Source organism: Podarcis bocagei (genome assembly GCF_964188305.1).
Source record: "Podarcis bocagei genome assembly, chromosome: 2".
Taxonomy (NCBI): Eukaryota; Metazoa; Chordata; class Lepidosauria; order Squamata; family Lacertidae; genus Podarcis; species Podarcis bocagei.
Window position 1 is genome coordinate 96,345,888 of NC_138126.1, and position 12,589 is coordinate 96,358,476.

Genomic DNA, 12,589 nt, shown 5'->3' on the forward strand with positions numbered 1-12,589 from the left:
GGGAGAGAGGTGGCAGAAAAAGCCATTTGGCACATTGAGCCACAGCTGGACAAAGAAAGATGAGCAAGAGAGTCAATATTTAATACTTTAGGGTCACAGCAGGAGAGCACAGTGAGACAACCGGTCATAAAATGCTCTTGTATCTGCCACATTAATCATCATAATGAAATCCATTTGCAATTTCAAAAGATTTAGTCTTTGATCCAGGAAGGCAAAAGCTTCATTTTCAACATGGGTGTTGTCCACACTTCAGCTTCCTATTGCATCATCCTACAGAATGTTCAGCAGCAAATATTACAGAGTGTGAGGAGGAGGTAAAACATTTTTATTTTATCTACAGGGCTGACCCACCTATAAGGCAAGGTAAGGCAACTGCCTTGGGAGGCAGAATCCACAGGGGCAGCAGATCTGGCCTCTAAAAAATGCATTGCCTGCTGCCATCGCCACTGCAATGGCAGCAACAGCTGCAGCACACTCCTTGGAGGCTGGATTTGCTGCCTCCTTGGCAGCCAAAACACATTTACAGCAGCCTTTTGGTGAAGAGAAGGTTTTGCTGGTCGCCTCCCACCTTTGTTCCCAGTGTAGATCTTTAGTTCCCCTTTATTCCCAATGTAAATCGACACTCACCCCTTCTTCCCTGGCCGGAAACAGGGAATTTTGTGGTTCACCTCAGGGGCCAAACTGTTTTGGGCCAGATCTGTTTATATAGCACCCTTAATGTGCACGGCACTTTACAACTAAAAGACAGGTCCCTGCCCTGAGGAGCCTACATAGGGCAGGCAGTCGAGCTGAGGGTGGGGGACCTGTGGGCCTCTGAATGTTGTTGAACTTCAGCTGCCATCTTCCTTGACCACTGGCGACTATTGCTGGCTTGGGATAAAGGGAGTTGGAGTCCAACAAGAACTGGAGGGCTACAGGTCACCCATCCCTGCAATAGGGGGATAGAAGGAAGATGGAGACAATGGCAAATGAGAAATTATCCTTTCGTGAACTTAGGCCTTGTTTAAACATGGTAAAACAGAACCCCCCCCCAAAAAAAAATGGGCAAGAGAAAATCTCTAAGAATTATGCTGTGGGAAGGAAATGCTGTGGCGACTCAAGAAGATGCAGACAAGGATTTGAGTTGTATAACACTGCATTGCACGTGGGTCAATTGAAATAGGTGAGAGATTTTATCCAACACTATTTATTCATAAGGCAGGTGAATAAGCAAGAGAGGTATTTAATACTTTTCAGTTTGATGACAATGCAAATAATAAATGGCCATGTCTGGATTTGAAATATTGAATCTGAAGCACACTCAGAAGAAATATTAAGCATGAAAGGTGCAGATTCTTTATTAGAACTCGGAATGAAAGAGAAAGCACCGATAGTGGATGAAATAGCGATTGCTTTCAAGCTGTTGGCACTAACTTGTGCATTTGGGGAACTGAGTGAATCACTAAAAACTGCGTAGTGTGTGGCATGAGATCAGGCAGGCAGAGATCCAGGTTTGCATGAGAGATTGGTTTAGTCCTTGAGCATGCCTTTGATATGACACACAGAGCAGCAGAAGTGGCTACAAAGCAACTGAGAGGACTAGCGGGGGGCACAGCTTAAAGCAAGCGGCCGCCCTACAGTCCAAAGATATCGGTAAGAAGGTGAGGCAGCCAGCCTCAGAGCAAAAGTTGCCCCCACTTACAAAAATCTTTCAAAAGAAGGAGTCCTGGGGGTAACAGTGTGAGCTACAAGTGCATCATCAGACAGTATTTGTAAAACATTCAAAGCACTGCAAGTTGAACCGTTTAATCATTAAAAACACCAGATTTTCTTTTTAACACCCCACCCCAAAATATTTCTTGCATTCAGTAAATGCAATCAGAATTGCTAGTATATCTATATAAGAAGAAAGTGACTCAGCTGGAATTCCAGGCAGTATATTACTGAGTCTAAGGCCATGAATACATTCTTTTAAAGGTACGGAAGGTTTCATTTGTAGGCTGAACGGAAATCAACCAAGTGACTGTCCAAGAAGTTGAACAGGAATGAGGAACCTGGTGCTTCCGGCCAGATGTTGTTGGAGGACAACTCCCAGCATTCCTGATGGTTGGCTGTTCTGACACGGGCTGATAGGAGCTGCAGTCCAACATCTGGGGGGGGGGCACCAGCTCCCTACTGCTGACGTAAATGAAGGTAAGACACATTCTTAATAGAGAAAACCTAATACTATACTAAGGGACACGGGTGGCGCTGTGGGTTAAACCACAGAGCCTAGGACTTGCCGATCAGAAGGTTGGCGGTTTGAATCCCCATGACAGGGTGAGCTCCCGTTGCTCGGTCCCTGCTCCTGCCAACCTAGCAGTTCGAAAGCACACCAGTGCAAGTAGATAAATAGGTAGTGCTCCAGCAGGAAGGTAAACGGCATTTCCGTGCGCTGCTCTGGTTCACCAGAAGCGGCTTAGTCATGCTGGCCACATGACCCGGAAGCTATACGCCGGCTCCCTCGGCCAATAAAGCGAGATGAGCACCGCAACCCCAGAGTCAGCCACGACTGGACCTAATGGTCAGGGGCCCCTTTACCTTTAATGCTGAACTAGGCATTGGACAAAACTAAGGGGAGAGGAAATGGCAGCGCTCCTAAAGGACCAAGAAAGGAAGAGACATTTTCAATGATGTCTCTCAGGCGGCAGTCAGGGTGGCCATGCTATGGGGCTTCACAGAGACCACTTAAAGAACTTTGAATTTTAGTAGTGTAAATGTTTAGAAAGTGAGCACCCATTTTTAACTTGCCTCCAGTGCTAGTTCCATGTGTGTGTGCATGTGCAAATGAAGCACTGGTGTAAGGCCCAGCTTGCAACTATTGCTAGTCCTCTGGCTTGACAACCCATAGGCTAATAACGGAGCTCTGTAGCCATTCTACGACAATTGCCCACTTCCGTGTCAGCTTCCAACTTATTTAATTTTTTTAAAGCCAGCCATGGCAAACAAGAATGGCAGACTCCATGGGAATCTTTGCCCCTAGGTAAAATCATAGCATCATTAAAGTCAGCTTCAAAACCCATCCTGCAGCAGGAGAAAGGGGAGAGTTGTGAGCAATGGGGAAGATGGGAAACACACAAAAAAGGTGGATAAATCAAGCTTTCAAAGGAGAGGTTTATGGGTCGTCGTGGGATTCAAGGCAAGCATTTTTAATGGTGTCTGTTGGGGATTATTTTCTTTGGTGGATTAGTAGGAAACAAACACATCATTGTTGCATGATTAAAGTGATTTCCTCAGTAATCCCCTTCTTAGCACATTAACCCACTGGAAAAGGGGGTGGGTGTTAGTTGTGTCACACGCCAAGAAGGGGTGTTGAAGTGGGAAGTGCAGACAAGCGCCCCCACAATGGATGTGCGCTGCCATAGGAACACATTTCTTCCCTGCAGTGTGCTGCTACTGCTGCTGACTTAGGTACCAGCGTTGCAGTTCTCTGACTGTTAGCTTTTCTGCTAATGATGTATGGTGTGCTCAGCTCACCAAGTGCTTTGCAGACATTAACTCTTCCTTTCCCGAAGAGTCATAAGAGGCCAGCATTAAAGAGTTCTTCTCTCTCCCCACACCCTCCCCAACTCCTTCCCTAAGCTGCCAAAGAGAACTGAATGTGCAAATCCCAATGAATCAGTTTCACCTGTTTTTAACGATGTGGTAGGAAGAAAGATGAGGAGAGGTACAGCTCACTTCTTGTAGTGCAGGAGAGGGGCAGTGGTGGAACGATACCATCGGTTGTTTATCTTATGATGTATGAGGGGAAATAAATGGCCGGGAGCACTTTTAGAGAAAGCTGCTAGAGAGAATGCAACCAAGACAGGGACATGGGCAGAAACCTAACCCTCCCAGCCCTGCATGTGACAAACACGGTACCTGAGGGTGCTTGCTTTCAGCAGCAGGAATGGTCAGGTGCAGTTTGCTTGTGCATTTGGAAAACACAACAAATACCAGGTCTCAAACAATTACCTACAAATGTAATGAAGATACCAAATGAAGACACCAAGTTTCAAAACACTGCCTGTGAGTGAAGCCCAATGACCCATTTTAGGCTGGTCATTTCGGCATTGCCAGAAAAGAGGAAACACACCACCAAGAAAGGTAGACAAAAGGGATAGAGGTTTGCGTTACATTTGCATATGCTGATTTTATATGGCCTTGTGAAAATTTAGAAATAATTGCTATAATTTAAAGGGAAACACCATACATCTCGCCATAATGGGGGAGACTGTGGCCAGGTGACCTATGTGCTACCAAAAGTATTAACTGTTGATGGGCAATTTCGAGGCCCCTGTTCTCCCTTCTTTAAACTGGGCAGGACTTCTGCTGGAGCTTGCTTTCTCCTACTTCCTCCCATTCCTTCTTCCTCATGTTCCATGTCTTCTTAGAATGTGAGCCTGTGGGAAGGGACTTTCTACTGCTTTTTTCTTGGTTAAATGCTGAGGCAGAAACACCACATAGGCGCTGACTCTTAGGGGCCAAGGCAGTTTCCCCAATGTAATTTTTGAGGGAGCCGGGCACCCTCAATTTTCAGAGGGTGTTCGGCTCCACCCCCTGGTTCCTCACAATGTCGTGTATGTGATGTCTGGACATCGCAATAAGCTGGAAAAGCTGGCATCTCTGAAACACCACAAACAAATAACTATAAAGCCTCACTTTGACAGCCTTTCAAGCAGAGGACTGGGCCATGTAAATTTTGACACATGATCAGCTAATCTGTTTAGATGAGGGGCAGGGGATATTTAACCCTTTTATGTCCATGTTATGCTCCCTAGCTTCCTGTTAGGATCAGAGCAGAACCAGACAATGCCTCTTCCTCTGTGAAGGAACCTTTTGCCGGGTGTAGCATATATCAAGGGCAATCAATCAGAGACTGACAAACCTTCTGAGGCTGCATACATACTATACCTTTAAAGCACATTTGAAGCACATGTAGCCCCCCCCCAAAGAACTCTGGGCACTGTAGATTAAGTCATAAAGTTTTTGGGAACCATAACTCTGTGAGGGCTTAACTACAATGACAAGATTGTTTATGTTTGGTGAGAGACATTTTGTCATAGACATCTTGCAGTTAGGGGCGAGGAGATGGGCGGAGACGGGAGAGAGGGATGGTGGGTATTGTTCTTTCATTCTATTGCCTAGCATAATTGAAAGTGGAGACAATATATGTACCTCTCTCGGCTCATCTGTTTGCTTTGTAACACAAAAAACCTTAATAAACACACACACACACACACACACACACACACACACACATGAATTCTTTGAAGGGGAAAGAATATGTTTCAAATGTCCTTTAAAGTGTGCACAAAGCTCCCATTCTAGAAGGAGCCCTGCTCACAGAAATGACAGATTTGATGGATAGAATTTCAACTTCAGTCCTGCCCAACTTTTCCAGGGTGGAGCCAAATGGCTTTGTCCATTTCTGTTCTCAATTTCAGACACATCAGAATAAAGGATGTTAGAAGCAGGCTGAGGATGAAAGGAAAAGATTCTGAGGTCATGTGCAAATTGCCCTGAATCCACTGGGCTGCCTCTGATCCCTATGGTACAGACACATGTCATGTTTCACATCCATACAGCTGATTGAGAACAGCAGTGGATGAGGCCAGCCTGTGCAATCTGCACAGCTGGCTTCCTGTGATGTCCCAAGGATAAAGGTATCTATCTTTAGTCCCAATTCACATCCTGCACATTTGTTTTGAAAGAAATGTCATCATGCTTTTCAGGCCAATTTGCCAAATACCGTGGATCACTAAGCAATCAGTGGTGTGTCCACTTAATACTGAATACTGTATAGTATTCTTTACCAGGGCAAAGCAGACCACACATTAAGAGGCTTATTTATACTGTATGCTCACATGCCAATTTCCTCTGCAAAAAAGATAGCACCGCAAACAAAAATTTACCTAAAGGCTAACAAGGAGTATGACTGAAAGGTTTGGTTTACACTTATATGTACCCCAGGGGTTATGGAAGAGTTATTGGTACTATTAAAATTACAATGGACCGCTGAGGAAGACAGAAACAGTCAAATGCATATGGTTATCGGTTATACATGAATACATGTTATGAAGGAAGTTACTCATACTGATTACCCTAAGAAGGCCACCAGTGGTTGTTTGTTTTATATGCTGGTGTGTGTGTGTGTGTGTGTGTGTGTGTGTGTGTGGAGAGAGAGAGAGAGAGAGAGAGAGAGAGAGAGAGAGAGAGAGAAGGAGAGAGAGAATTGCATTTGTTATCCATAGTTCATTGGGGTTTTCACATTATTGCAATAGAACAGTGCAGTGGTACCTCAGGTTACATACGCTTCAGGTTACATACGCTTCAGGTTACAGACTCCGCTAACCCAGAAATAGTGCTTCAGGTTAAGAACTTTGCTTCAGGATGAGAATAGAAATTGTGCTCTGGCGGCGCAGCAGCAGCAGGAGGCCCCATTAGCTAAAGTGGTGCTTCAGGTTAAGAACAGTTTCAGGTTAAGAACGGACCTCCGGAACGAATTAAGTACTTAACCCGAGGTACCACTGTACAGTCCCCGACTCACCCTTCCCTCTCCCAGCTTCCCTTCCCCCAATCTTATTCCTCTTTTTTTTTTCTCTTCCAGCTACAGCATTTTCATCTCTGACATTCAGTGAGTTAGCATGTTATATGGTGCTCATGATTGCATGCTCAGATAAGAAGATAAGGGTTAGGATAAATGTGTGTCTGCTCTTGTCACAGATTAAGATCTATTAAGTTATGGAAGTTTCCATCACTGCAACATGCCTCCCACTGCTTCCAGTTGTGGGTATTACTCAGGGACGAGTTCCAAAAATACACTCCAAATCCCTGGGAAGCTTGGCTTTTTATCTAGTTCACAGAGTAGAAGTTTCCCATGGGCTGCTAGTTACAGGTGGTCTTTCACCCCATTTTCTGTGCCTGGAGAAGGGCAGACTTTCCAGTGTTGAGCGATTATTCATTTTGCTGCCAGATGGCTCAGTGGAAGCATCCTTCTTGTCCTCTTGATAATCCCCCACCTGGCAGGTATGTAGCCGATTATTGTGCGGATTTATTTTGGAGTGGCTTATAGGTTGTTGCTTTTAATCTGTGTGGTTATACGATGTGTTTTATGGATTAAGTGTTTGCATAACTTCAAGCTCTGCATTTTGTTCATCCCAACTTGATGTTTTGTACTTTCCAGTTGGGTTTGATTTTGTTTTGGCTTCTTTCACTGACCTGCAATTGCATTGTGGAAAGAGCCACAGCTTACTGGTTGGACAGTAGGGCTGCCGTAATAAAGGACGCTGCATGCCTAAATACACCAGGAGAAACATTAGCATGCATTGGCATAACTCAGGATCCTGCAGCAGGTATCTATACCCACTACTCCATTTGCACTCCACATACCTTTGCCTTCACTCCTTGTAGTAGGAGGCTTGAATCCAACTGATACAAACTTTTGGATTTTCTCTAAGTACTCTTCTCTAGATCAGTTCTCTGCCCCTTTGTTCTAGATAAACTCTTTCAGAACCTGTAAGAATTTGCATTTCCAGTCCTTGGGCTGGTCTTCTAGTCTTCTAGTCCTTGTGGGTCTTCTCATTGACCAGACACAGGCAAACTCTACCCTCCAGATGTTTTGGGAATACAACTCCCATCACCCCTAGCTAACAGGACCAGTGGTCAAGGATGATGGGAGTTGTAGTCCCAAAACATCTGGAGGGCTTAGTTTGCCTATGCCTGGACTAGACTGTTCCACTTCAAATTGCCCCATCCCTACATCAGTTTCACTCCTCTTCCTATCACCTCCTTCCCAGTGTCCCACATCTCATTTCCATTTCTGCGATTATGCCATATGTTTAGTTAGGGACCTAAAGGAACATGCAGCCTCTGCTTGGGGAAACCTTGTACTGCTCTGCTAGCCCCCCGCTTCCCACAACTGACCACCCAAGTAGTTCCACAAGCATCTCCCACCAAAGAAACCTTTTCCTCTCCCTCCCTCCCTCTCTTCTCATACACTATCCACACTCTATTTTTCTTTTCCAGCTCTTACTTCTATATTTCTATTGTCCTCATTCTGCCAAGACCCAGGCTGCTCCCAGCCAACCCTGTTTGATTCTAACCTCCAGCGCCAAACTGGCTAACTTCACTGCATGTCTGCTTGACTTCTATTGCCCTTTCCTTCACTGGATTTGGTGTGGGATAAACCACAGAGCCTAGGACTTGCTGATCAGAAGGTCGGCAGTTCAAATCCCTGTGATGGGGTGAGCTCCCGTTGCTTGATCCCTGCTCCTGCCAACCTAGCAGTTTGAAAGCACATCAAAGTGCAAGTAGATAAATAGGTACCACTCCAGTGGGAAGGTTAACCCACACATTGCTAGTCCAATTGAATGTAATGGCCTGCATAGCGATCAATATTTCTCTCTCTTGTAATAAATCAAATATTCCTCGATTCTAAGCCCTGGTTTCTTGCCAGATTGCTAATTCCCCCTAGTCTAAGTGAAACAAACTGTAACTTGTACACATGTATGTGAGCGTGTGCATACAATGGTACCCAGTAACATTTCGATAAAAATATATAAGCAGATGTCACACTCTCAGATCATCCTTTTTGGTGAGCCTGCTGGTTTTCTTACATTTTCCGTTTAGGAGGCTGTTGCGAAGAATCTGATCCACCTTCATTGCAATGTCCGAGACGTTCTGAGCAATCGCCTGGATCCTCTCCATCAAGCCAACTGCTGGATGGTACCTGAAGAATAAGTGAAAAAGAGATATAAACTTTGATTCATTCTTGTCAGGCATCCAGACTTGTCAGAAAGAAGGAAGAGGTCCCTCTGTCCCAAAACAACAGTGCTTTGAAATTGCAGCGCCAATCGCCAAAGACAGCCATTCTGGCAGCCAGAGGGATGTCATGGGAGAGAATGATGGACAAAAACTCCCACAGCACTTCCTCAAAGCATTTGCAACAAGAGCCTTAAACTGAGGGAACAGCAGAACTGTGCCAAAGGCAAAGACTGAAACACACACACAGACACACACACACACACACACACACACACACACGTGCCCCCTTTCTGGAATCTGATCTGATCTGATCTTCTATAAGGGCTGTTGTGTGATGTGTTATCATCTTTGAAGCTCCATTGAGGGGGCTCTATTGGAGGCCCTTATACACCCAGTAGATTGCTGTGGTCTGTGGGAATGTTTCTCTTGCAAGTACCAAAGATCTCAGAAGCTTGCTGCACAGTAACTTAGAGCAGAGCTTTCAGTGTGGCTGCCCCTGATCTATGGAATAGCATTCCTGTCAAACTATGACAGGCACCCACTACCTGCCCTTTCCAGAAACATGTGGAGACATTTTTGTTCCTACAGACTTTCCCAGTGGGTCTTTTCCATGAGTGTCCACTTGGTAGGGTTTTGTTTTAAATACAGGTTTGTTTGTTTTTGGTGTTTTTAACAGTTTTCAATTAGGACCTTTAAAGCCCTAAACGGCCTCGGTCCTGTATACCTGAAGGAGCGTCTCCACCCCCATCATTCAGCCCGGACACTGAGATCCAGCACCGAGGGCCTTCTGGCGGTTCCCTCATTGCAAGAAGTGAGGTTACAGGGAACCAGATAGAGGGCCTTCTCAGTAGTGGCACCTGCCCTGTGGAATGCCCTCCCATCAGATTTGAAGGAAATAAGCAGCTATCTTATTTTTAAAAGACATCTGAAGGCAGCCCTGTTTAGGGAAGTTTTTAATATTTAATGCTGTATTGTTTTTAACACTCTATTGGAAGCCGCCCAGAGTGGCTGGGGAAACCCAGCCAGATGGGTGGGATATAAATAATAAATTAGTAGTAGTAGCAATAGTAGTAGTAGTAGTAAATCGGTTTGAGATTGTTTAGAAGGCAATTAATAAAAAAGTGGTGGTGGTGGTGATGATGATGATGATGATATTTAAATAACTAAAACCCCTGTTTGCATCTGTAATGTATGAAATGGCCCCACTTGCCACCACCCCCATCCCCCAAGAACGGCTAAGGAGAGTTGACTCTCTCTGAAATTGAAGCTTTTTCTTACAGCGTAGATTCAGCAGGTCGGATGGGCATTACAGATGCCACGTATATAAAGCTCAGCTGTAAAAGGCAACTAGTGTAGGCATGTCTTCTGTCTGGGAACTGAAGCTCTTGCATTATCATTTTTTTTGTAATTAAAAAACACCAACCTTACTTTAACTTCCAAGGACATTACCTTGCCAAGAGATTCTTAGTCATTTTAGGAATATAAACTAAGGAGTGAAATTACACCTGCCAAGTTTTTAAACTGCCAAAAAACAACAACCCACAACCATTTGCGGCAGTAACGAAAGGCATCTGCATAAAGGAAGCTTGGACAGATCCACTACTGGTATAATCAACTGGCAAAGATCCATTGCTATAAAGAAGGGGCCAGCTTAGCTTCCACTACCTCATTCTACTGCAGGGATATGGAAACATTTATGAGGCTGTGGGTCACATTGCTATCTGGGCAACCTTTCGGGGGTCACACATGCCAGTAGTGGGCGAGGCCAGAGGCGAACAGTGGGTGGAGCGATTGGTGTCAATGTTACCTTTGTACAGTAGGCTAGTTCCAACAGCCAGGCAAGCATGAAGCATTATCTGAGTTCAAGGACATATTCCAGCCAGGCAAAAGCAGGCGGGGAGGGGGCAAAGGAGAACCCATCAAGGATGTGGCCTCAGGAGAGGGTGTGGGGCTGAGTATGGGGTATAGGATGAGGAGAGTTCCAACGATCAGACGGAAAGGCCCAGAAAGCTACAATTGGCCCCTGTGGCCTGAGGTTCCCAATCCCTGTTCTCGTACAATGATGACATTCAGATTCTCACACCTCCCAGGGAAGAAAGCAGTCGCACTTGTATCTTATTGGAAACCTGAGCAAACAGCCTGTCCTTGATTCATTCCAAAGGTTATTGGGAGTTTGGAGTCTTGCTTAAGGCAAAATGCTGAAAAATGAATAAAAAGACTACCAAATCTCCTTCATTCCACCTGAAAATAAATCCAGATTTAAAAAAGAAAAGCACCAAAGAGCAGAGTGGGAGATGGAAAGCAGAAACCTCATTTCTAGAGCTTGTATTATATCCAAGATGTCCTTTAGCAGGTTTAGAGATCTTGGTTGGCTTTGTACAGCATGCAGTTGGCCTCTTCAGAGGCTTACAAGCACAACCGGTTGGGAGTCGGTCACAATAAACACAATCTTATGGTTTCGCTGAGTCTTGCATTCATTTGTGCTCAGTTCACCTCCTTCTGCTGTCCCTTGCATTACTCGGTCTCTTGGCTTCACTTACAAAAAGAGAAGTATTATTATTATTGCCTCTGCTAAAGTGGCTTTGGCTGACAAAACTCAGGCTGCAATATATTTGTTGGTCTTTTCAGGTGGCACAGGCCTTTTTAGTGTTTAAACAGCACAAAAGAATACTTTGAGAACTTAACAGCATCTATCATTCTCAGCGGGTGAATAGGGGGTGGATGCTTCCTTCATAATTAAAGAGCAGCCAGGTGACATTTCTGCTCTGCATTTCAGTGTTGCCAGAGTAGATCTAATCTTTGAATAAATAGCACACCGATCTTGGCAAATGTAATGACTGAGCAATCGCCACAAAGAAGATGTTCTAACCGTCAAGAAACCAACCATATTTTTTTTACTCGTGTAATCTCAGATAACAACAGCTAGCTGCTGCTCTATGATGGCCGCAACTCTGGGAAGGAGGAGAATAATTAAGATAATTGTTAATTTGTATAATTAAGGCTTCAGCTCTAGGAGTCCCACTGGACTCAAATGGACTTAGTTCTGAGTAGACGCACATAGGGCTGCACTGTCAGTCATTCTGAAATGATGGGATGGAGCCTATTCAGCAATGCATATGTGAGCTGTAGGGCTTTCTTAAAAATTCAATAAAGTGCTTAACAGCTCCATTCTTTACCAGCCCAGAAATAGGACTCACATTTTCAACCCTTTGGAGAAATGTGAATTTCAAAGAATGGCTGTGTTTTGGTTCTGGTACCATTCCAGAAAGGGCGAATTAGGTAGGTTTGCTTTTATGTGCAATCTGAATCAAATTTCTTCCCAATCTCAGTTCTGCCTGCAGCTTTCCTGCTGGAAAGACTTTTCTGCCTGTCCATCGTTCTAATTCACCAAAGCGTTTCAGTATGTTGCTTTTGCTACATGCATGCTATGCAGTTCCTTTGGATTAAAGAATGGGCTGAACGAGTCGATCATTAAAGGGAAAGACTTCTGTTGCATGAGCCTTTTTGCATTAGAAATGCTTAGGCCACCAGGAAGAAGACTCATCTTCTATAGCAAGATAGCCAGACTGTAAACTTTAGGGTCCCTGTACCATTAACAATTGTGCAGGTGTGGGAATTTTGATGCAAAGCTTGTGCTGTAGGGACCTGAAAAGCACCACCTGCACCTGCACAACTCCCAAAGGTAAATCGGCTCGAATGCTGAAAGGCTGGCCATCTCCTTTCTACAGAGCACCTCATTAAAATCAAAGTCTTATGCTTGTGGACAGAATGGGGTCCTGCATAAATCACACATAACACATCAGGGAAAGGTTAGTGCAGTGGTGTG

At 44.7% G+C, this 12,589-nt stretch overlaps 1 protein-coding gene and 1 long non-coding RNA gene across 2 annotated transcripts in view; one reads left to right on the plus strand and one right to left on the minus strand.

The window, feature by feature from the left end:
• MGAT5B (alpha-1,6-mannosylglycoprotein 6-beta-N-acetylglucosaminyltransferase B) overlaps positions 1 to 12,589 on the minus strand; it is a 180,437-nt gene that overhangs the window by 74,190 nt on the left and 93,658 nt on the right. Inside the window, exon 4 of the mRNA XM_081185361.1 lies at positions 8,616 to 8,728. Coding sequence (XP_081041487.1) covers positions 8,616 to 8,728 — 113 coding nt within the window. The remainder of the gene's footprint in view (positions 1 to 8,615; positions 8,729 to 12,589) is intronic.
• Positions 6,795 to 11,219, plus strand: LOC308582414. The gene is made up of 2 exons (XR_014005673.1): positions 6,795 to 7,026; positions 8,629 to 11,219. It is a non-coding gene; the product is annotated as an uncharacterized lncRNA (long non-coding RNA).